The sequence below is a fragment of the Loxodonta africana genome, chromosome 21 (assembly GCF_030014295.1).
Source record: "Loxodonta africana isolate mLoxAfr1 chromosome 21, mLoxAfr1.hap2, whole genome shotgun sequence".
Lineage (NCBI taxonomy): Eukaryota > Metazoa > Chordata > Mammalia > Proboscidea > Elephantidae > Loxodonta > Loxodonta africana.
Window position 1 is genome coordinate 21,973,293 of NC_087362.1, and position 24,673 is coordinate 21,997,965.

The 24,673-nt window shown below is 37.3% G+C and overlaps 1 protein-coding gene across 1 annotated transcript in view; it reads right to left on the minus strand.

Annotated features, from left to right (window-relative positions):
* Nucleotides 1-24,673, minus strand: part of TLL1 (tolloid like 1) — a 253,243-nt gene that overhangs the window by 51,642 nt on the left and 176,928 nt on the right. The window contains exons 11-14 of the mRNA XM_064273593.1: nucleotides 22,054-22,170; nucleotides 20,474-20,619; nucleotides 4,589-4,784; nucleotides 2,158-2,283 (exon numbers count right to left, since the gene is read on the minus strand). Of these exons, the coding sequence (XP_064129663.1) occupies nucleotides 2,158-2,283; nucleotides 4,589-4,784; nucleotides 20,474-20,619; nucleotides 22,054-22,170 (585 nt within the window). The remainder of the gene's footprint in view (nucleotides 1-2,157; nucleotides 2,284-4,588; nucleotides 4,785-20,473; nucleotides 20,620-22,053; nucleotides 22,171-24,673) is intronic.

Genomic DNA, 24,673 nt, shown 5'->3' on the forward strand with positions numbered 1-24,673 from the left:
CTGTACTGCGGCTTTTTAGATCAGTTTAAAGTTTGGCAATACAAAGAAAAGTGGGTCTCAGTTTTATATTTTAAATGGCTATATAATAGCTACACTATAGGGTTGTTGTGGAAATTAACGAAAATATATACGTAAAGCACAATATAGTCTGAAAAAAAAAAAAAGAAGAAGACCCAAATCGATTGTTTATTTATTCAAACTCTCCTTTCAAAGACATTCAAGTCTTCGTTACCTTAGCTAGCAGGTAATATACAGTATATTTGCTATTCCAAAAAACACTTGAGAAACTGGTTTGAATTTTTCTCCCTTTTCAATATAATATAGATAAAAGAGGTACTACCTATGTTTCTGTACTTAGGGAAGATTCTAATTAATGGTAAAATTAGCAAACTGAGAGTATCTAAAATCAAGCCAAGCAAAAATCACATATACTGTATATAATTAATAATTCCTAGAGATTAGAGGTAGCTAGTGTTTTTATTTTAACCACCTTTATATGTATATATGAATACATATGTGTTCATACACATTATATTGCCTCATTTATAAGTATAATAAAAATAATATCAGTACTTTTAATTTTTGGTAAATTAAAATAAAGTAAAATATTTTTTTCTAGAAGCTACACATAAATAATGGCTTTGTTACTTTATACTTGTCTGGCATACAATGTCTTCTTTCAAAAAAATACTCTATTGTCTTCATAACTGTGTCTATTTTATTCGAGCATAGGGAGAGGATTAGTAGTTTAATAGGTAGGATGGAGGCTTTTAAAAACCAAACAGAAGGGTTCTACTTTTAAGAAGAAACATGGAGTCTCTGATTTTTTTTTTAATAGGTCACCAATAGGTGTGCCAGTTACCCATGAATCAAATAATTTCCCCACCTTCACCATCTATTATCCCCCCATTACAGATACAGCAGAGAACATGGTGGTAATTTTCAGGGAGCTCACGTTTCAGTGAGAGAGATCAAACTACTAAATACATAAATATAAATAATTTAAATGGCTACAAGTTCTACGGCAATTAATTCAGCAGAAATTTTAAGAGACAAATAAGGGAGGAACAGGCTGGATGCAGGAAGATCACCTAATTTGTGTTGTTCATCGTTTGAGGGAGAAGACTGTAATAAATAGGGTGGAGGCAGGGGAAATGGAAAAAAGCCAGCTTTAAATTCTGAAGGAAGAGATCATAGGGCATAGTAACAAAATGTAATGTGAGACAGTCTCGTAATGTAAACAGGAAATGTAGGTAAACATGACAAAATGCTGTTTAATTAACCATTTATTCATACAACATATATTTAGCTCCTGCTTTTTCTCTGACCGTGCTAGATGCTGGAGATAAAAAGATGTGTCAAATTCAGGTCCTCTCCCTTCAATAAAGCAGATGTGCCCATAAACTACGCTAAGAAAAAGATAAAAATAAATGATGGATGGTTAAATGGATATGCAGGGGGCTAGATATTGACAGAGATAGAAATAGATACACAAAATCCAGTGCTGTTGAGTTGATTCCAACTCATACAGACCTTATAAGACAGAGTAGACCTGCCCCATAGGGTTTCCAAAGGCTATAATCTTGACAGAAGTAGTAGGTTGCCACATCTTTCTCCCTCAGAGCAGCTGGTGGGTTCGAACCACTGACCTTCCGGTTAACAGCCGAACTCTTAATCACTACACAACTAGGACTCCTTATAAATAGATATATTTATTTCTATATATCTGATAATTTGAAAGGTTGGAGGTTGGAGTCCACCCAGAGGCATCTCAGAAGAAAGGGCTGGTGATATAATTTCAAAAAATTAGCCATTGAAAACCCCATGGAGAACAGTTCTACTCTGACACACACAGGGTTGCATGAGTTGTAATCGACTCGATGGTAACACACACACACACACACACACACACACACACACACACGCACAAAGTGCTCTGTTAACCAAAGGAGGAAAGGACTGATTCTATAACAGGGATCCAAGCAAGGTCTCACATTGACTGTGACTATGAATTGAGTCTTACTAGATGAGGAAAGAGGCTATTATAGGAGAAACGGAAAAAAGAGGGAAAGAGAATAAGAGAGAGAATGAGAACACACCAAGGAAAGAAACGGGGAGGGGAACATCCAAGCAGGGAAGGACGTGAGCAAATAGTACCTTCGCAGCTCCTTTTATCAGGTCCCAGTTCGTAGCCAGGCTCACAGGCGCACTGGTAACTGCCCAGGGTATTCAGACACCGTTGCTCACAGCCTCCACGATCAGGTTTGGCACACTCGTCTTCCTCTATAAAGAAGGGGATAGTCACAGAACTAGAGTATCTTGTTTTTAAATATTGGGACTTTTTTTCCTTTAATTTATTTAAAGATGACGTTTAGTAGCTTTGAATGAAACTGGAACAATTGACTTTTTCATTAAAGAAGCAGCAGCAATTTATAAGCCCTTTTTTTATAAATGGTGTACACAAATTCTGTTGCCGCCAACTAAGAATTGCATAAAAATGAAGAGAAAGACTAGAAACCTGTGGCATGGCTGAGTGAAAATCACCCGATCATGGATACAGTGTGTGATTTTTTTTTTTTTTGTCTGAATTCTTGGTCAAACAGAGATTATTAAAACCCAGATATTTTTCGGAATGTAATAGAAAAACATACTGAAAAACCATAACTTCACTTGCTAATTCATAGTCTAGTTTACCAGATATTTCCTGAAAAATGCTCTAAGGAAATGTCATTATTAAGAAATATATTGTTGTAAATATAATTTAAAAAAATTAAAAGGATTCAATGTCTCTTGTATATACATTTTGATCCAGAAAATATAATAATACCATGTTTAGGGTCGCTATGAATCAGAACTGACTCAATGGCACCTAACAACAACATGTTTCTTATAACTATATAACAACAAACCCACTGCCGTCGAGTCGGTTTCGACTCATAGCGACCGTATAGGACGGAGTAGAACTGCCCCATAGAGTTTCCAAGGAGCGCCTGGCGGACTTGAACTGCTGACCTCTTGGTTAGCAGCCGTAGCGCTTAACCACTACACTACCAGGGTTTTACATATGGTATTTTATATGTAAATAAGAACAGAAAAAAATATATGAAATATATATAAAAATATACAATTTTTAATGTATATGACATGGTACTCCATAATCACACTCTTCAGGAATAAACTAATGAGTGGGACAAATAGTAAACAATATCCTCTGAAGAAATGAAATAATGCATCTACAAAAGGCATTTTAATAGCCAAAATATGTAATTATCACATGAAATAATCTTGAGAGCATGTTTCTTTTACCATGAAATACAGCACACAAAGAAAAGGTAAAATGTATAGTGTACATTTTAAAGAATACTTTTACCACATTAAAAAAAAAAGAAAACCACTGCCATTGAGTCTATTCTGACTCAAAGCGACGCGATAGGACAAAGGAGAACTGCCCCATAGGGTTCCCAAGGCTGTAATCTTTACGGAAGCAGACTGCCACATCTTTCTTCCATGGAGCTGCTGACATTTCAATTTGAAGCTGAACATTTTAACCCCTGCACCACCAGGGCTCCTTACTACTTATAGAATATATTTTAAAGAATAATTCTACTACCTATAATACTTTTACTACATATAGTGTTACTATATGTAGTAAAAGTACCAAAATACTCTGTTTTTCAATTCATATGGTCAATACTATGTAACTCTCCCAGTAAGTTCACTGTACTTTAGATCATGAACATTTATCATTCTAAATTGTGACACGGCACAACTGAATACATTGTTCTTCTTATAACAATCAGTATAGAGGAAATTTTGTTTTCTCCTCCCTTAAAAAGTCTTACTCTACAATGACACACTTAATGTGCCTTAAAATAGCATTCTTTTTACCTCAGTAATAAATACCAAATAAGGAGCATGAACACCAACAAAAATTCAGTTATGCAGTTGAAATTAAAGGTGATAAGTAATAATTCTTTGTCAAAAAGATATTTTATGCATCAGAATATTCTGCTAAGGAGGCCATGAATTATTTACTTCTAAAGGGTCGGCAGTTCGAATCCACCAGGCGCTCCTTGGAAACTCTATGGGGCAGTTCTACTCTGTCCTATAGGGTCGCTATGAGTCAGAATCGACTCGACGGCACTGGGTTTAGTTTTTTTGTTGTTGTTGTTTTAATGTAGCAGGGGGTCACTATTCTGTAAAGAGCGGTTTAGAAAATCTGTGATCTTGAAATAAACTAAAGAGCTACATATCAGTAAACTCTTTTCTGATTATGAATTCTTTATTAAATGCATGTATTGCAAATATTTTTTCCCTGTTTGCAAATTGCTTTTCATGTTTTGTTATTTTGAATCTTTGTTAAAAACAGGAGGTGGAAGAGTATCCTAATGGAGATCCAATTTGTTACAAGGTTCCATATTCTAGTGTTTTACTAATAACCTTTTTTCATCAAAAACCACCTAAATATCCTTATGAACAGTTCATTCTTCAACTTTCAATACTTTAGTTCTCCTCTACCTCAAACATAAATACCATCTTTAATCCCTGACGCAGAAAATCTCACACATGTAAATTATTTCACATTTACCTTTAAAAAAAGTAGCAGCAAATCCGGCTTTGTTAACAGTTCCATCCGAAACAAACTTCATCCACAGGGTATTGGCAGTAGATCTTATATCTTCTGGTTTATCGTAACCACAAAAACGCCCTATCAGAGGGCTATTTTCGCTGGTTCCATCTCGAACTTCTAGGTAGTCATAGGCACAGTTGTCGTGTCTCTCAATCTGCAACAGTAGAAATAAGTAAGCATATATCAAATTTTTAGATAAAAATTTTTATAGAAAGATTACTCTGTATTCTCAGTGCCATAGTCAACCCCATAGTACTGACATGTTAATACAAAAGGAATACTTAGATGAAACAGGAGCATTTCCCATGACTGTACATAGGTGACAGCTGTAATGCACACAAATAAAGGATATATTATTCTGGAAGACAGGAAAAAACAAACAAACAAAAAGAACTCATGTGCCCACATCAGTCAGGACCAACAGACGTTAACTGCCTTAAAGAAAAAAAAAAAAAAATGTAAAACACAAATAACAATTCTTTGGGAAACAGAGCTGAAGAAGATACACATATTCTAATTACCATAAAAAATCAGGGCCAGATATGGTTTAAACCAAAAACCAAACCTGTTGCCACCGAGCCGATTCTGCCTCACAGCAATACCAAAAGACAAAGTAGAACTGCCCCATATGGTATCCGATGAGCGGCTGGTGGATTCTCACTGCTGACCTTTTGGTCAGAAGCTGAACTTATCCACTGTGCCACTACGGTTTAAGCAATGTATAATTTGCTCTGAAACATCATTATAAAAATTAATCACAGTTCATGAATGGTACTATTATTTCATTCAAAGAGATACTGGACCCAATTCCATTAACAAATACAGTACTATTTTAGATTATATCTCTCTTTTTGAAGAGAAAATCTGATAATAGAGGGTTACATTTCTTCCTAGACTATGAAATTCTTTAGCCATAATTAGCATAGATGTATGTAGAAAGACTACTATATTGTACAGTCAGCACTGGCTTCCCTTTCTCAAGGTAACATGGCCTGGTTTGGATAAACCCTTATACCTCAACACACTTCTGTTAACTCAACCTGGAGGAGCTCAACTGCTTTTCTTAACAACAAACTGCAAGTATTAGGTCAGATTATTGACCTCTGAAACTTTATGTAGAACCATATGTTCATGGACCTATGTTTTGTTTCTCAACTTCCATTAAAAAACAACACAGCCAAGGCAAGGTCATGGAAGCTTCATAGAGACATCCAAACTCCCTGAGGGACCAAATTACTGGGCTGAGGCCTGGGGACCATGGTCTCAGGGGACATCCAGTACAACTGGCATAACATAATTTATAAAGAAATGTTCTACTTTGGTAAGTAGAGTCTAAGGTCTTAAAAGCTTTTGAGTGGCCATCTAAGATACTCCACTGGTCCCTACCCTTCTGGAGCAAGGAAGAATGAAGAAAACCAAAGACACAAGGGAAAGATTAGTCCAAAGGACTAATGGACCACAACTACCACAGTCTTCACAAGACTAAGTCCAGCACAACTAGATGGTGCCCCCCTACCACCATCAACTTTTCTGACAGTACCCCGGTAAGGGGTCCCAGACAGAGCTGGAGAAAAATGCAGACCAAATTCTAACTCACACACACACACACAAAAAAAAACAGACTTACTGGTCTAACAGACACTGGAGAAACCCTCAGAGTATGGCCCCTGGACACACTTTTAACTCAGTACTCAAGTCACTCCTGAGATTCACCCTTTAGCCAAAGATTAGATAGGTCCCTAAGAAAAAAAACAAGACTAAACAGGCATACAAATCCAGGGGCAAGAACTAGAAGGCAGGAGCAGACAGGAAAGCTGGTAATGGGGAATCCAAGGTAGAGAAGGGGAGAGTGTTGACAGGTCTCGGAGTTGGCAACCACAGTCACAAAACACCAAGTGTATTAATTGTTTAATGAGAAGCTAATTTTCTCTGTAAACCTTCATCTAAAGGACAATTAAAAAAAAGTAAAAAATAACACCTGTAAAAGAAAAAAATAGCCAAAATTTAACTGAAGTTATTTTAAAATTATAAGATAATTTACAAATACAATTCCTACATTAAATTTTGTCATAAAAAATGGGCACTAGCTGTGCAGCCTTAGCAACGTCGACTGCTTTTTAGAAAGTTGACTACAAACTACAGACCTCTATAATTAAAAAAAGGAAAAGTATCATGTCAACTATCAACAGTCAATTCAATAATTTATAGAATTCTATTGTTACAAAACTGATGTCAGGGAGTACATTCATTCCATGGAACTACCACCTGAATGCAGGAAATGCTTTTGTGGTTGTTTGATGAATTTCATATCTTGATTTATCAATACATTTACAGTGATAAAATTCAATTTAGGTAGCCTAAGGACCAAAAACCAAAAAACCAAATCCGTTGCCATCAAGTCCATTCTGACTCAGCCACTGTATAGGACAGAGGAGAATTGTCCCCACAGGGTGTCCAAGGAGTGGCTGAACTTTTGGGTTAGCAGGCAAGCTCTCAGCCACTGCGCCACCAGGGCTTCAGCATGAGGACACGCAAGAAAAAAAAAAGATATTTGAAGCACAAATTTGCGTAGAACTAAATACTACACTTGCTGGTCCCTTTTCTTCAATCACAAAACAGGATTCACTTATTCACAAAACAGGATTCACAAGTGCTCAGTACCTACTCTATGTCAGGCACTGTTCTCCTTGCTTGGGATGCACCATTGACAAAATAAAGCGGCTTGCTCTCCTAGAGCTTACATGTCACTGCTGGGTAGACAGTAAGGGAACAATAAATAAAGTAAAGAATTAAATCATAAAATGTTAGAAAGCGATAATTTCTATGGAAAAATATAAAGAGAAGCAAGGTAAGCAGTTTAAGAAGTAGGAGGTGAAACTATGGAAATTGGTGGATAAATATTTAATATAAAAAATGCTTCATTTTTAAAACACACTTTTAAAACTGAAGCTGTTAAATAGAGAGAGACTTTGAAGTATATGTATCAGTTTCACTGGTAACTCAGGCAGTCACCAGGTATGATTAGGCGAATCAGAACATATAGATAAAGATAGACATATAGGTATATATCCTATAGTTTCACTGTTTAATATTTCTTGTTGTTGTTAGGTCCTGTTGAGTCAGTTCCAACTCAGCAATCCTACATACAACAGAACTAAAAACTGCCCCTGTCCTGTACCATTCTCACAATCCTTGTTATATTTGAGCCCATTGTTGCAGCCACTGTGTCAACCTATCTCATTAAGGGTGTTCCTCTTTTTGGCTGATCCTCTACTTTACCAAGCATGATGTCCTTCTCCAGGGATTGGTCCCTCCTGATGACGTGTCTGAAGTACATGAGAAGAAGTCTCACCATCCTTGCTTCTAGGGAGCATTCTGGCTGCACTTCTCCCAAGACAAATTTGTTTGTTCGTCTGGCAGTCCATGGTATATTCAAACTGATTGTGAATCAGGTAAAACGAAATCTTCAGTATTTTCTCTGTTTATCATGATGTTGCTTATTGGTCCAATTGTGAGGATTTTTGTTTCTTTATGTTGAGATGTAATCAACAGTGAAGTCTGTAGTCTTTGATCTTCATCAATAAGTGGTTGAAATCCTCTTCACTTTCAGCAAGCGAGGTTGTGTCACCTGCATATTGCAGGTTGTTAATTAGCCTTCCTTCAATCCTGATGCCCCATTCTTCTTCTTGCAGTCCAGCTTCTCGGATTATTTGCTCAGCATACAGATTAAATAAGTAGGGTGAAAGGATACAACCCTGATGCACACCTTTCCTGATTTTAAACCATGCTGTATTTCCTTGTTCTGTTCAAAGGAATGCCTTTTGCTCTATGTACAGGTTCCACAAAACCACAATTAAGTGATTTGAAATTTCCATTCTTCTCAATTTTATCCATAATTTGTTATGAGCCACATAGTCGAAAGCCTTTACACAATCAATAAAACACAGGTAAACATCTTTCTGGTATTCTGTGCTTTCAGTCAAGATCCATCTGACATCAGCAATGATATCCGTCATTCCATGTCCTCTTCTGAATCTGGCTTGAATTTTTGGCAGTTCCTTGTTGATGTACTGCTGCAACAATTTTCAAACTATCTTCACCAAAATTTGACTTGCTTGTGATATTAATGATATTGTTCGATAATGTCTGCATTCTGTTGGATCACCTGTCTTTAGAATGGGCACAAATATGGCTCTCTTCCAGTCAGTTCACCAGGTAGCTGTTTTTCAAATTTCTTGGCAGAGGTAAGTGACTGCTTTCAGCATTGCATCAATTTGTTGAAACATCTCAATTGATATTCCATCAGTTCCTGTTTAATATACAACCCTTAAAATCAGAGTTCTCCAAACGGAAGAAGGCCATTCTTAAATCAAGGGAACATGTAAAATAACAGCTAAAGCTCTCAAAGTACGAGGCTTGATAAAAGAATAAGCAACGCTGAACTATTGGCAAAACTGTAGGAAATATATTCAAAGCTCTTGGCAAGCTAACTTACCCTTACCTGCTTAGACAAGCACAAAAGGAACCACTCCTAATTCATAAATCATGTTGGAAGAGAAGAAAATGATATAGAAGAAGAAAGAATACATAATGAAGAAAGAAGCTTCTTGGAGCAAAATGCCTATCGATACAAAGAAGAATATATTTCTTCATATGGTAGGCCATGGTAGATTAAAAATTAAAAAGTTAATTAAAGAAACTTTATTTGTTTTGAATAGATAACTGCTTGTTAAAATTACAGTACTAAGAACGAGGAAAACAAGAGAGGTACTACTGAAAATGAAACAACAAAAACAAAAAAACATATTTTTCCTGTGATTTAAAAGAACTAGAATAATGGATATCGATGACCTGAAAGATCTTTGTTTACATATTTTTCCAGTTTAATTGCATTAATATTAACTTCAATGCCTGCACGATAAATCTGCTGTATTGGTATTAATTATAATTTGTTGTTAGGTGCCATTGAGTTGGTTCCAACCTTATAAATAACTGAGGTGTCCTGCACCATCCTCATAATCATTGCTATTTTTGAGCCCATTTTTCTAGCTTCTGTCAGTCCATTTCATTGAGGATCTTCCTCTTTTTTCTCTGGCCCTGTACTTTACCAAGCATGATGTGCTTCTCAAGGGACTGATCACCCCTCCTGACAGCATGTCCAAAGTATGTAAGACACGGTTTCACCATCCTTTCTTCTAAGGAGCATTCTGGTTGTACTTCTTCCAAGACAGATTTGTTCCTTCTTTTGGCAGTACATGGTACAATCAATATTCTCCAGCAACACCACAATTCAAAAATGTCAATTTTTCTTCAGTCTTCATTTTTTATTGTCCAGCTTTCACATGCATGGAGCACCGGTGGCATAGTGCTTAAGAGCTTGGATGCTAATCAAAAGGTCAGCAGTTCAAATTCACCAGGTGCTCCTTGGAAAACTTGTGGAGCAGTTCTACTCTGTCCTACAGGGTCACTAGGAATAGGAAATCAAGTTGACAGTATCGGTTGTTTTTTTGTTCGTTTTTCACATGCATATGAGGTAATGAAAAGATCATGGCTTAAGTAATGTGCATATTGGTCCTGGAAGTGGCGTCTTTTATTGTTAAAATATCAAAGAGATCTTTTGGGCATATTTACCCAGTGCAATACATAATTTAATTTCTTGACTGTTGCTTCCCTGGACATTCATAGTTGATCCAGGAAGAATGAAATCCTTGACAATTTCAATTAGTTTGCCATTTGTCAAGATGTTGCTTATTGCCCCATTTGTAAAGATTTTCATTTTCTTTATGTTCAGATGTAATCCACACTGAAGGCTGTAGTCTTTTACCTTTATCAGTAAGTACTTCAAATTCTTCTTCACTTTTTGCAAGCAAGGTTATATCACCTGCATATCTCAGGTTGCTAATGTGTCTTCCTGCAATCCTGATGCCCCATTCTTCTTCATATAGCCCAATTGCTCTGATCATCTGTCAGCATACAGATTGAATATACAAGATGAAAGAGTACAACACTGCTGCACACAGCGTTTTAAACCACACAGTATCCCTTGTTCTGTTCAAGTAATTGCCTCTTGATTCCTGTAGAGGCTCTATATAAGCACAATTATGTGTTCTGGAATTGCAATGTATCTATATTTTGTTATGATCAGCACAGTCTAATGCCTTCATGTAGTCAATAACACACAGGTAAGCATCTATCTGGCATTCTCTGCTTTCAGTAGAGATCCATCTGACATCAGAAATGATATCTCATTATACACCCTCTTCTGAATCTGGTTTGAACTGCTGTCAATTCCTTGTCAATGTGCGGTTGCAGCTATTTTTGAATTATATTCAGTAAAATTTTGCTATAATGTGACATTAATGTTATTGTTCAACAATTTACATATTGTTTGATCATCTTTCTTTGGAATAGGCATGAATATGGATCTCTTAAAGTCAGTTGGCCAAGTAGCTTTCTTCCAAATTTCTTGACTTAGATGAGTAAGAGCTTCCAGGGTTGCACCTGTTTTTTGAAACATCTCAATTGGTATTCCGTCAATTCCTGGAGCCTTGTTTTTGGCAGTGCCTTGATGCAGCTTGGGCTTCTTCCTTTAGTACCAGTGGTTCTTGATCATATGTTACCTCCTGAAATGGTGGAACGCTGACCAGTTCATATTGGTACAGTGACTCAGTGTATTCCTTCCATATTCTTTTGATGGATTCTGTATCGTTCAATTTTTGCCTGTAGAATCCTTCAATATTACAACTCAAGGCTTGAGTTTTCTCTTTAGTTCTTTTAGGTTGAGAAATGCTGATCATGATCTTCCCTTCTGGTTTTCAAACTTCAGTTCTTTGCACATTTCATTACAATACTTTACCTTGTCTTCTCATGCCGCCATTCCAAATCTTCTGTTCAGCTCTTTTACTACATCATTTCTTCTGTTAGCTTGAGCTACTCTTAAGATCAAGTTTCAGAGTCTCTTCTGGAATTCATTTTTGTCTTTTCTTTCTTTAATGTATTTTTAATGATCTTTTTCTTTCTTCATGTATGGCCTCCTTGATATCATCCCACAACTATTCTCGGTTTAGATGACCTCTAAATTAAGGAAGGATGTATTCAAGGTCATACTTTGGCTCTCTAGGACTTGCTTTGATTTTCTTTAGCTTCAACTTGAACTTGCGTATGAGACATTGATGATCTGTTCTGTAGGTAGTCCCTGGCTTTATCTTGACTGATAATATTGAGCTTCTCCATTGTCCCTTTCCACAGAGGCAGTCGATTATTCCTGTGTAAACCATCTGGTGAAATCCACGTGTAAGCCGTCCTTTGTGTTGTTGAAAAAAAAGTATTTCTGATGAATAAGTCATTGGTCTTGTAGAATTCTGTCATGCAATCTCTGACACCGTTCCTATCACCAAGCCTGTATTTTCTAACTACTGATCCTTCTTTTTTGTTTCCAAACCTCCCCCCGCCCCGAAAACAAACAAACAAAACCATTTGCCATCAAATCGATTCTTACTCAGAGCAATCCTATAGGCCAGAGTAGAACTACCCCATAGGGCTTCTAAAGAGTGGCTGGTGAATTCGAATTGCCAAACTTTTGGTTAGCAGCTGAGCTCTCAACCACTGTGCTTCCAGGGCTCCTTTTGTATCCTAATCACCAATAATTATAAATCCATCTTGATTGCATGTTTGATCAACTTCAGACTGCAGCAGTTCATAAAAATCTTCAATTTCTTCATCTTTGGCATTCATGCTTGGTGTGTAAATTTAAATAGCAGTGGAATTAACTGGTCTTCCTTGTAGGTATATGGATGTTAACTTATCACTGACAGCATTGTACTTCAGGATACCTCTTGAAATGCTCTTTTTGACAATGAATCGTAATTACCCTACATCTACTTCATCTATGTAGAATTCGTGAAAGTGAACTCAAATGAAAGTTCGAGGTATTTTGTCACTTGTGTAACATTTTCTCCACCTATATCAAATTACTGCATCAATTAATATATGAAATAAAAGAAATAAATATGGTGGAAGCTAAAAAGTAGATAAGTCTTCTGATATTATCCCAGTAACCTTAAGCTCCATGAGAAAAAGAATACCAAAATCAATGATTCATAAAAACAAAAAGGAAAAAGCAATTTCTTCCCAAGTTAAAAGCATGGACATGGTTCAGAGAGTTGGGAGCTGAATGCAATGTCATGCATAATTACACACATAATTAATATGTTTTGATAACGATGCTGCTGATTTATCACAGACTTTAAGGTTATCGGAGCATAAACCACATATGAATGTGGCAAGTTTATCATAATGTAAATAAAGACCTTGCATAATGAAATATAATATAATGTAAATAAAGACCTTTTATGTACAGAATAAAATGAAAATGGTAGTAGCTCTAAACTGTTTTCTTTTTTTTATTTAGGAAACTGACATTTAAATGATTTTAGGAGTAGATCCAAATACACAAAGGAGGAAAACAAGTACACAGAGACTGGTAAAAGATTAGCCAGAAGTGATTAACACTGCATTTCATTACTAAGTGGGGCTCATGCCATTAATCGTAGCATAGAGAAGAACCATAGAATAAGTGAGTGTGATTTCTATTTAGCAAGAACTAACATCAATTAAACTTAATCTAAAGTGGTTAATCATTCATGTTAAAACCTCAAACCAGGTGCAGAACTTTGTGGTCTGTGTGTGTGGGTGAGCACTATAATACTGAACGAAAGCTGGCCTGGAGGAAGGGACGAGGCCCAGGCTTAGGACTCATTCACGTGCTTTGCCTTTGTTTTATAACTACGTTTCCTAATATAACATTGCAAAAAAGCATCTACTGCACTGCCTAGTTATTTGTAAAAAAAGTCCTGAAAACTTCAAAATTTCTAGATAAGTTTTGATAAAAGCTCTCCCGCAATCATTACAATGTAGTTTCAAAATATAAAGGAACTAATTATATAAATGATAAAATATTCACATATAAATTATAATAGGATATAACTTAAAATTGTGTCCACTGGAAAGAAAGCTAGAGCCATTTTTTGCTTTGGGGAGAATGGTAAAGTATGACTAATGAAAGCAATGTAAATTACCATTCATCATTAAAGACAGAAGGCAATAAAGTCTAGCAAATGATATTATCAACAAAAGTAATTTTGAATCAAAAGGGGGAAAGATTGACACATATATTATTGTCTTTAATAATATGGTTAGCTTAATTCATATTTAATATTTAACTGACATAAATATATCGACAATTATAACACCAAAAATAAGGAGAAAGGAAATGAATGTGTATAACCTTATGAACATAACTGAAATCAGGGGTCTCGGTTAGGGTAGTTTCACGTGCTTTGGGTATTTAAATATTGCCACTTCATTTTTTTTTTTTTTCCTTCATGATACAAATATTTTTCACTGGAAAACCTGCTATGGCCACATAATATGCACTTATTAGAAACAGTGGAGAATAAAACAGACATGGCCCCTGACTAACACACATATAACAATTAGTACAAATGTACAAAAAAGATAGTTATAAAAGGAAAGAATCGAACGCTGAGAGAGAATATTGATGCCTCTCTTAGCTACCAGGAGCTGGACGCAGAAATGCACAGTTCAAGGAATTGATTTAAATCACTGCCACCAATCATGAAATTGTGTGACCTTGGGCAAGTTCATTTAAACTAACAAGAGCTAATCTTTGGGAGTAGAATTAGAGCCTAAACCATAATTCGTGGATAACTACTTAATTTTCTCTTTTATAGTTATTAATCGACATATATTCTTAGCCAAACACTCCAAAATAGTTCATGGCAAACGTGTTAACTAATTTAAAATGTTAATAAATTAATATCTCCTTATCTTGGCTTCTTAATTTATTAACAAAGACTAGTGTATCTTAAACTAATATAAAATATTTAAAAGAATTGAAAGATTACTCTCGGGCAATCCACCAAGTACCAAAAAAAAAAAAAAAACCCTTTGAACACAGTTTAAAGTGTTGCAGCTTGTAGTGATAACGGTTAAGGCCATCTCTGGTTTTCATAAAAAAGTTATCACCAAATCAGAATGCGTAGAAATGTTGATGGGCACCTTAAAACTTAACCCCAATTAAATTAATATACGTGGGGAATTCAATTCAAACATAAGCAAGCTCCTTGTTTATTTCACTTCTTTCCCGCTTTATTGACATTTCTTTGAAGTTGTTACTACAAACGTTTCCAGTCTCTCAAATTTTTTCTTTTCTGTATTTCTGCACACTGAAAGTTCTCACATAGTAGTACTAGACATTTCTTTGGAGTCCCTGGGAAGTACAAAAAGTTAATGCCCTCCAAGAACTAGAAGACAGGAGGGGACAGGAACTCTGGTAATAGGAAACCCAAGGTCGAGATGGGAGAGCGTTGGCATGTCATGGGGTTGTTAACTAATGTCATAAAATAGTATGTGTACTAACTGTTTAATGAGAAATAGTTTGCTCTGTAAACCTTCATCTAAAGTACAATTAAAAAAAAATTTAATGCTCTCTGCTGCTAGCCAAAATGTTGGAGGTTCAAGTCTGCCCAAGGGTGCCTTGGGAGAAAGACCTGGTGACCTACTTCTGAAGAATCAGCCACCAAACACCCTATGAAGCAAAGTTTTGATACACATGGGATCACCATGAGTTGAAGTTGACTTGGCAAAACTGATAGAGGCTTCTTTATAAATAATACTGCTGCTGAAATAGAGAAGAAGCTCTTCAAAATAATTTCAGGTGTGATCTACATTCGTATACAATCTCATTTCAGTATATCGGTCTTAAAAAGCAATGCATACTGTCAGTGGTAGAGAAGAAAAAGCTTCCCAAATGGTACAATTAATAAAGTATCATGAAAGACTCCATTATCGTCCATATAATTTCCCTTTCTGCTCAAAGACGCCTAAAATTCATGACAAAGGCATTTATTCAGATTTCCTTTCTGCCCCTACATTAAATTCCAAGTACCACTGGGAAACATAAAGTCATTACTTAAATTTACAGAAAGGTGTAAATGAGGGGTAGCTAGTAAATTCTTTACAGTAGATTTCAACAAAAGGATAGACAAGTTTATGATAAAAGCCATTTTATCTGAAAGGGGTATATAGTAACATAAAAAAAAAAACCCAGTGCCATAGTAACATAGGGAATTGAAAAGTTACAAAAACAATAGCCATTTTTTAAAAAAGAAAAGACTGGGGTCAGTATATGTATTAGTTATTTCGTGCTGCTGTTACAAAAATACCACAAGTGGATAGTTTTAACAAACAGAAATCTATTTTCTCACAGTTTAAAAAACTGAACCAAACCCATTGCTGTCGAGTCGATAAGGATTCATAGCGACCCTACAGGACAGAACAAAGCTACCCCATAGGGTTTTCAAGGAGTGGCTGGTGGATTCAAGCTGCCAACCTTTTGGTTAGCAGCTATAGCTCTTAACCCCTATGCCACCAGGGCTCCTTCTCAGAGTTTGGAAGCCTAGAAGTCCAAATTTAGAGCACCAGCTCTAGGGAAAAGCTTTCTCTCTCTGTGGGCTCTGGGAGAAGGTCCTTGTCTCTTTTCAGCATTTGTTTCTAGGGTCTTTGACAATCTTCTTGTGGCCTGTATCTTCCCCTCTGCACTTGTTTGCTTCTGTGACTAATCTAGTCTTTATACCTCTAAAGTGGTTGGCTTAAGACACACCTACCCTGATAGGGCTACATTAACATAAAAGAGAAAACCATATTCCCCAATGGGATTCTATCCACACAGTTTGGATTTACAACACATGTTTTGGGGGTACACCATTCAGTCCATAACAGTACATTAAAAACTGTGCTTTGTCAGAAAAAAAACCCACAAAACACTGAGAATTTTTGAGGGTAGATTTTTTTTTTGTTTTTTAATATTTATTTTCAATATAAATGTGCTGAGAGCCTCCTAGAGCCCTGGGAAGATTGATGTCAAGACACATGGATTGATGCCAGCCCACAGATGTTGAAAGGAGACAAGGAGCTTCCCCCAGAGCTGACAGAGAAGGCCTTCCCTGGGAGCTGATGCCCTTAATTCTGACTTCTAACCTCTTAGACTGTGAGAGAATAAATTTCCATTTGTTAAAGCCATCTACTTGTATTTCTGTCACAGCAGCACTAGATAACTAAGTATAAAATGTATAGTGAAACCATTTGAAAAAGACAACATTTATATAAACAGATAACTAAGTGACTAGATTAAACAACTCGTACAATAACTACTAGAGCAAATAAAAAATATATCCAAAAAACCCATTGCCGTCAAGTCGATTTCTACTCATAGGGACCCTATAGGACAGAGTAGAACTGCTGCATAGAGTTTCCAAGGAGCACCTGGTGGGTCTGAACTGCCAGCGTTTTGGTTAGCAGATGTTGCTCTTAACCACTATGCCACTACAAAAACTACGGTTCCCCCAAAATACATACCTATATCCTAACACTGGTTTAGCATTCCCCTCCGTGATACTAGGCACACAGCAGAGACTCACTTTCATTATGTAGAAGATTTAGATGGTATGTTAGGACATCTCTAAATTCCTTGTCTCCTCCTAATTTCCTGGAACCTGGGATCTTTAGTCTAAATTCACCACACAACATACCAGGTCTTCCATAATTTAAGCCCTCCTTAACTTACAAGCTTGTCTCTCTCTGCCTGGAAACTCAGGACCTTCCATAAAGAAACCAAAAAAATAAACCTGTTGCAGTTAAATGGATTCCAACTCATAGCAGCTCCATAGGACAGAGTAGAACTGCCCCATAGGGTTTCCAAGGAGCGGCTGGTGGATTCAGACTGTCGACCTTTTGGTGAGCAGTCAAGTTCTTAACCACTGTGCCACCAGAGCTCCTCAATAAAGAAAGGCTATATTAAATTGTACCCACCCACCCATCATACACTCACACACTTCCTCCCATATAATCCATCCACCCACTCATCCTTTCCGTTATCAAATATGTGTCAACTTGGCTAGACCATGATTCTCAGTATTATATAATTATCCCTGCCCTTTGGTGATTATATTCTAGTGATGGAGACATAATAAACACGTACACGAAAAGATCCAAGACATAAATTTCAGTAGCAGTAAACGCAACGAACTAAAATCAAACAGAGTGATGGATTAGAGACTAATGTAGGTTAAAACATATTTTAAATAAAGTTTTCAAGCAAGGACTTTGTAAGGAGGTGATGATTAAGCTGAGACCTGGATGAAATGAGAGAGGAGCAAACACCTAGAGGTAAAGGGACATCGATGGCGAATGGCGTGATGTGGGAGTGAACCTGGCATTTTTGAGGAAGAGAAAGGAGACTAGAGGAGCTAACACAGAGGGAGTAAGAAGCCTGGGCAGGGATCAAATTTCATAGTGCCTAGGTCCAAGATAATTGAGTCTAGATCTTATTTTAGCTAGGATGGAAAACCCATGGAAGTTTTTAAGTAGAACCATAGTATGATCTAACTTACATTGTAAAAGCATTACTCTGGCTGTTGTGTGGAGAATGGGATACGTGGAGCAAGAGTAGATACCTGTAGACCTGGAGAGAAGGGGCAGTGGTGGCAACAGAGGTGGTGCCCAAGGAGATGGTATAAGGCGGTCATGTGTGGGGTATATTTTTAAGTCAAAACAAACAAATATGCTGACAGGTTGGCTGCAGGGCTTTAGCAGAAGAGTGGAATTAGGGACATTCTCTGGGTTATTGGCAACCCAGGTACTGAAATAGGGAAGACTGAGGAAGAGTGGGATGAGTGAGTAAGACAGGGAATCAAGAGTTCGGTTTTCATCATTTTAAGTTGAGAAACATGTTAGATATTTAAATAGACACAGAATATAAAGAAAAAAGCTGGTAACACAAGGAAATAAAGTGAAGGAAAACGGTACTAATTGCTTCTTTGGTTTATTTTAATAGATAAAAAGAGGACACTAAAAATAATAAAATCTACTGTCATACAAATTATGACGTTTTCTCAGTTCCAAAGTTAAGTGATCATTTATCCATTCATTCAATCAATCGATATTTATGTAGTGGCTACTAAACCATGGTGGCGTGGAAACCTTGATGGCATAGTGGTTAAGAGCTACGTTTGCTAACCAAAAAGTTGGCAGTTCAAATCCACCAGGTGTTCCTTGGAAACTCTATGGGGCAGCTTTACCCTGTTCTGTAGGGTCACTATGAGTCGGAATCAACTCAAAGGCAACAGGTTTTTATGTGCCTGTGATGCAAGTGTTCCTTATCTGTTACTACGCTATCCTATTTTTTTTTTTTAAGAATATCACTGTTAATATACAGACAAGTCAGAAAATACAACTGCAAAACCAGTTAAGCAAGCAATTTCATGAATCTGTTTTTAGATATATGGCATTAATGTATTCTCTGACATCATTTCTATAGTGGAGAATTCCATACAACATTCAATTTAAATTATGTGTTGAAAGACTAGCTTAATTCTTGCAATACTGCAGAACACAGGTAATACCATCACTGCACAGATAATTTTTCAATTAGTTTGGTCTAAAAAGTTAAAAAAAAAAATAGAGTAGGTAAAATCCTCCATCCAAGTTTAATTTACTGTTAACAATAAACTGGTCTATCTGAACAATGTTTAAAATCTCATCGGTCTATTAAAATAATGGAATTTAAATGTGAGCCAAATAATATCAGAACCAAGGTTTCCAAAACTGCAAAATGGTCAGCAACATAAAATACAACATGTGACCAAAGAAAAAAAAGACACGTTTTTTCATGACAAAAGGAAATAGGTCTGGGGAATTAAATGGTTCACGGAAGGGGACAGAGACAAGCACAAAGAGACAAAGCGTGCAGGCCTGCAGGCAGGGGTGTAAAATTCTCTGGGGTTATCGGCAATGTCTGTTTACCCCTGGGGCTCCTGTTGTGGGGACAGAGAGGTGACCATGAACACTGCACTCAGCAGCAAGTACACCCTGGCAGGGCATGGGTCTCTCGACTGCCTTCTGATTACCTGGACAGGAGTCATACTTCCAATCACTGAAGAAGCAAAGGATCTCCAGAAATGGCACTCGGATTTCTAACCCTTGCCTGGACCTACCCCCGACTATCTCGTTATTCCTGCCCCCTTCACCTTGGGCTCTTCATTTCTAGACTCTGTCACTGATTTAAACATTCTCTGGAGTTCTGAACAAATCTCACCCCATCTCTTGGCCTTAATGTTAGCTCAGTTCCTCCCATGCCACAAAAAATGACTCGTTACAGAGTTTGGTAGCTTTGGACTCTGACTTTGATCCAGAATTCTGACTGGGCTGTGGTTTATTCTGACCCCTCATCTAATAAAGCAACATCGGTGCTTATCTCTTCCCTGAGAAATATTTCTAATGAGGTTGAGAGCTCCAAAGGACACTTACATTCCTATTTTTGATATAAACAATTTTCCGTATCATGGTAAAAAATGGTGAAAAATGGACTTTTCTCCTAACCACAAAAGACTGTCTACCTTTTAACCTCTTGGTTTAGAAGAGAAATAAAAGTTCTATCATTTAATGGACCTTTCAAGCAGTCTTGTGAAACAAGCCTGTGCATTTGTCAAAAGAAACTATTGTCAGTACTTCAAACATTCCAATTCAAATAGCACAGATAATGTAAACTCACTTTCATCTGCTTGAAAATGTCTACAACAAGAGGAAAAGAAGGGGGAAAAAAACACTTTAGCTCTTGATGTTACATTTTATAGGTGATCCCTTGCTTCTTTGCTGATTAAAAGACTGATTTTCTGTTTCTTTCCTTATTTAATGAGGATTCCTTTAAATGTCATTGTCATTTATTGAGGATACGCTCCATGAAGGTTTCCAGAAAGTCCTTACCTCAAAGGCCTGAAAGTTCAATCCGACGTAATAGTCCTCAGACACTGTTATTTTCCACACACATTCTTTCATCGGTCTATAGTCATCAGGATAATTTGGAGACTGAATCTGTCCTTCGTTTTTCCGTATCTCACCTCCACAGATTGCTGAGGAAAGCAAAAATAAGTAAACAAACAAACCTTGGTGTGCCACTTCTTTTTCCTTTTCTCCTAAGATAATATTTTAATTCGTACAAGCAGACCTGGTTATAAAAGCCAAAGTTAGCTGGCTGTATTGTTGTAAATATTTAGATGGTAAAATACCTAGTCACTTAAGTGCAAATATCAGATAAAAGCTCCAGGAATAGATGCTTTTTTAACCACAGTTATTTCATGCATTTAAAAAAAAAAAAAAGGCACTTCTTTTTTCAATTTTTAAAAAACTCTAAGGATGGGCTCAAATGTAGCAACCATTGTGAGGTTGGCGCAAGGCCGGGCAGCAACTCATTCTATTGTGCACAGGGTGGCTATGAGTTGGAACCAATCTGACGGCACCTCACAACAACAACAAACGGATTTTGTAAATCTATTCTATGTGAGTCTGCTCTGTGAACTTCTTCCTTTGGTCCACTGACCTCAGGTAAAATAGCTGATCAGGAGAGAAGCTTCACCCTCCACAGAACTCCCCAGGCCTCTGTGGAGCCAACATCTGTGGCTCCATCCAAATAATCCCCGTCACTGTTATATGGTTAATCTTCAAAAAGAAATGCTTCCTTTCCTTAGAAGTTTAAGGGAAGCAGAAATCTGCTCTTTTCTAAATCACCTAAACTCCTGGACTACCAGAGGCAAAGGCAGGAGGGGTCTTCCCAACCCACAACCTGGCAAGAAAGGAGCTAGGAAGCACAATGCCAGTTCCTGGTTTTAGAGATATATAGAACAAAGCATTTGATACATTCTTCCTTGAACGTCGACTCTCTTATTTAGATTAAGTATGCTCCAGAAATGTGCACAATTGCTTTCTGTGCAGTTCTCCCTAACAGAATATTTCAGCAGTATGAGGACCAGAGAGAACAAAATCAACACAAAGAAAAGTGATAACTTCTTCATAGTATATGTTAGTATTGCAATGAAAATACAACCAAAATATAAGAACTCTTGTGCCATTTGGGAATTATTCTTTTTACGCATCCCTGAGTATGTCTGTGTGATACTGCATCACTGATGGAGCCCTGGTGGAGCAGTGGTTCAGAGCCAGGCTGCTAATCAAAAAGTCAGCAGTTCAAATCCACCAGCCCCTCCTTGTAAACCCTATAGGGCAGTTCCACTCTGCCCTAAAGGGTCACTTTAAGTCAGAATTAACTGGACGGCAGTGGAGTTGGTTTGGGTTTTTATACCACTGATACCAGAAAAGAGATTCTTCTTGCAATTAAAATTTACTGAGTATCCTTATTAATATCACCCATATGAATATCATAATGCAGCTTCCAAAAATTTCACCATTTTAGAACATAGTTGCTATATGATTCCAATAAACTTGAGTAAGAGGACTTTTCTGCGAACACATCTAAGATGAAGCGATCTGTAAAACTCAAGGTGACTTGCCTTCGTAGACTGCTGCAAAGCCTTTTCCTACCCAATTGCTGCTGCTGCGAAACTCAACCCACAGTCTGCTATCGGTAGAAGTAAGGACATCAGGCAGTTTGTCCCCACAAAATCTACCTGAAAAAAAGAAAGAAAAAACAATAAAGAGAGACTCCTAAAAACGACCCTGTTTAGTACTTAAGTGCTTTCCACACTAGCTACCAATGATATATTAAAAAAAAAAAAAAAATTTGGTTCATATCTCTATTCCCAGTGACTAGAGCCTTGCTTATGCCTTAATATTTATGGAATAAAACAACAACAAAAAAACCAAACCCACTGCCGTCAACCCGATTCTGACTCAAGACAGAGTAGAACTGCCCGATAGTTTCCAAGGAGCACCTGGTGGATTCAAACTGCCGGCCTCTTGGTTAGCAGCCGTAGCACTTAACCACTATGCCACCAGGGTTGGGTGGATAAATAAAACAAACTCCTCATATCTATTTATAAAGCATTTGCACCTTTCATCCTCAGACTTACCAAATGATGTACCGGCGAAATTAAGAAATAGATCAAAAACACATATTCGTAAAAGGTGACATGACTTATCAAAGTGCGGGGTGAACAGAAGAAGGTAGGTGAAGTTCATCCGAAGAGACTGGCTCAAACTGGCAGTCTGGTCATTAGCAGGGGAGTAACTTGCTTACTATGCTTTCAACCTAACATTGACTTCTTTGGCTTGTCAAGTTTAGTGGTAAACCCTCAGGAAAATCTCCAGGCTACTCCAAGTATCTTATATTATTGCACACATTCTGTCTCATTTCTAAGGCTATAATCTGTAGTGTAGTGAGGAGCCCTGGCGGTGTAGCCTTTAAGTGCTTGGCTGCTAACTGAAAGGTTGGCAGTTCAAATCTAGCCAGTGGCTGTGCAAGAAAAAGACATGACATTCTGCTCCTGTAAATATTATAGCCAAGAAAACCATAAGAGGAACTTCTACTCTGCCACCTGGGGTCGTTACAAGACAGAATCGATTTGACGGCAGCCAACAACAGCTGTAGTGTAGTAGACAGGATAACAACAGTATCAGAAGATACAAGTATGAGTTGAGATTTTTTTCTAATTGTGTTATCAACAGCAAATATAACAGCAAATGGGTATGATAATATCTGTTATTCTTTCCTTTCTTTCCCCTTCCTTCCGTAAATATATATTACTTACTAAAAGTCTGCCACTGTATGCTAAGAATTCAATGATGACAAAAGGGTTAAATAGGACAATGCATCTGAAATAGTTCTACGAACAATAGTGCATCATCATTCATTTTTGTGTGCCTTTGGCAATGACGGTATACATAGATTTAGTAAAATGGTAGTCAACTTGAATGAAACAAATTTGAACTAATTGCTAACAAGTGGAGACATGTCTTCCTAAATTGCAAAGTAGGTTAGGGGCACATAGCACAGACAAGTGCGTCTGAAACCCCAAGTACATGAATTGCAGGAATGTCTTTTTAAAATGCAGGCTCTAACTTAGAGGGTATGGAGTGGGACCTGTTTCTACAGTTCTAACAACGCTCCAGGTGATTGCTAGATGCTGCCACTCTGGGGGCGACACTATCTTGTAGTGGAAACAGTGGGAAAAGCAGTGGACATGAAAGCCATGATCAGACAGAACCAGCCTGATGGGCCATGATAGTCCTGAACCATGGAACGTTGATGGTGCTCAAAAATAAAATATTCTCCAAAATTTTAGCTTTAGATGTGATTCTGCTCTACGAGTTTAATGAAACGTTTTCTTGGAATATACATACATATATTGCAAATTATTTCATCTAGGCAAGAAAGTACAAAGTTCAAGACAATACTTTCCTCAACCAGGCTTCAAATAGGTGCAGTTTCCCCTCCCTCCCCCATTTGTAAATATTTCTACAGATCTTTTGGGTTTACTAAGGATGCTGTTGGAGTCTTGGTGGTGCAGTGGTTAAGAACTCGCTCGCTAACCAAAAGGTCGGCAATTCAAATCCACCAGCTGCTCCTTGGAAACCCTATGGAGCAGTTCTACTCTGTCCTGTTGGGTTACTATAAGTCAGAACCAACTCAATGGCACCTAACAACAACAACAGATCTCTTGGATTCACTAAGAATGCTGTCACATTCGATTAAAATAGTGTCCATTCAGCAGGTTGTCGATGTAAAGAAAAGGACCTGTATGGTACACAAATACAACTGAGCAGAGCTACTTCCAAATGTAAATGAAAAGTCATGATCTCAACAACAACAGAAAAGTTAATATAGATTGGATGCTGACATGCTCCAAACAGCTCTCACCTTTAAGTAAAACAGACGGCAACAGTAAACTGTCTCATGCGAGTTAATGGCGTGGTCTGTGGTTAAACGTTGGCAGCCGACTCGTGTGCACCGAGTCTGAGCTACAATTTATGACTCCAACTACAAGCAACTCTTTCAGAAGCAAAACTGTGACATCTACAGTAGGGGCTAATATACTTGTCACGGGAAGTCAGCTACTAACAGGAGCCTAACCTCTCACACTCTGCTGTGTTAGCAAACAAACAACAACCCGCAAACATGATTTATCTGGTTGTCTCATCAAAGTGATGATTTTTAAACGGAAACATTGTGAG